The 1,380-nt window shown below is 61.0% G+C and overlaps 1 protein-coding gene across 1 annotated transcript in view; it reads right to left on the bottom strand.

Moving 5' to 3' along the window:
* Positions 1 to 475: 475 nt before the first annotated feature.
* CHRNB4 (cholinergic receptor nicotinic beta 4 subunit) overlaps positions 476 to 1,380 on the bottom strand; it is an 11,301-nt gene continuing 10,396 nt past the window's right edge. The window contains exon 6 of the mRNA XM_059418454.1: positions 476 to 1,228. Within this exon, the coding sequence (XP_059274437.1) occupies positions 1,088 to 1,228 (141 nt within the window). The 3' untranslated portion in view covers positions 476 to 1,087. The remainder of the gene's footprint in view (positions 1,229 to 1,380) is intronic.

The raw sequence follows: 1,380 nt of genomic DNA, 5'->3' as shown, positions 1-1,380 counted from the left end.
TCGGTGGGCTGTGTGGTTGTGGGCGTGGCATTCTTGAGACCAGACCCTGGGGTGGGGACCCAGTCAGTGGTCCCCAGGGACTGGCTGGAAGGGAGGTGTTGGGGTGATGGAGCTCTCCCGGGTCCTCATGACATGAATCTACACATGTGTTAATGTTCAGAGAACGAACACAAAAAGCCAATTTTATTGTATAATTGAAAACAATGGAATTAAAAAAAAATCCTGTATTGCACGAGTATTTTATGAGCTTGTCATGTGCCTGGCACTGGGCGAACCAGTGGGAGGACCAGTCAGAGCATCAGCGAGGGAGACAGCTCAGTCTGGCCTTGATATGGAGCATGTGTCCTGGCTGGGGAGTGTGGCCAAGAGTCCTTCGTCAGAAGGGGACCCGGGGATAGCTGCTGGGGTGGGGGGGCGTGTGAGCTTGAAGAAAGAACAGGAGTCAGTCATTCATTCAACATTTATTAAGCACCTGCTGTGTGCCAAGCGCTGTCCCAGGCCCTGGGGGCAGTGCAGTGAACTTGCAGGACTGGGTTGCTGCTGTCCCAGAGCTCACACTGGAGTGGGTGAGAGGTGGACAACAGACACACCAGCCAGGGAGAATTCCGGTCCCCAGGAGGGCTGGAGGAAGGCAGGGTGACAGGGGAAGGCCTGGCAGGGAGATGACACTGGGACGGAGCGTGGATGGGGTGCTGCAGCCACCAGAGGAGTGTGGGGGCCCTGGGGGAGGAAGGTATGGCCTGTGCAGAGGCTTTGAGCTGGGAAGGATCCTGAAGTGTGTGAGGGTCTCAGAGAAGACCAGGGGGCCTGTGGGCAGGGTAGCAGAGGGCGATGGGGTGACAGTGGGGCTGAGGGGGGGCAAGATTCCTGGCACGTCCTTGTCCCGGTGCAGGGAAGGAGACTGGCCAGAGTCACACTGAAGCCCCTGCTGCTGGGGCTCCCTGTAGGTCCTCCGAGGCCTTAAGTGAGGGCAGCCCTGGCTCCTGTCATGCTCTCCCCTGGCTGTGGCTGTTTGACAGGGTGGACGGCCGAGGGACTCAGGTCCTCTCACTGCACAACCCTGTGGCCCTGGGGCACACAGAGCAGCCTAGGGCCCCTCAGAAGGCGTGTGGGTCTGGAAGAGGGGAGGCAGGAAGAGCCCCACGGTCCCGAGCACACACACGACCACGAACACCCATAGGAACAGCCTGTCCACCACCATGGCCACGTACTTCCAGTCCTCGATGACCTGTGGGCAGACAGCGGCCGTTACGGGCGCCCGAGCTCCCTGCTCTCTTTCCTTCCCCCGTGCGGGGCTGTCGCTGTGGGGCCAGGGCGCCCCCAGGCTGGTGTGGACCCCCCGCCCCCACCCGCAGCATTACAGGACCCCTGCCCCCCCCC

This window comes from Mustela nigripes, chromosome 13 (assembly GCF_022355385.1).
Source record: "Mustela nigripes isolate SB6536 chromosome 13, MUSNIG.SB6536, whole genome shotgun sequence".
Taxonomy (NCBI): domain Eukaryota; kingdom Metazoa; phylum Chordata; class Mammalia; order Carnivora; family Mustelidae; genus Mustela; species Mustela nigripes.
The sequence above is the reverse complement of the archived record's forward strand: the minus strand, read 5'-3'. Positions and strand labels throughout refer to the sequence as shown.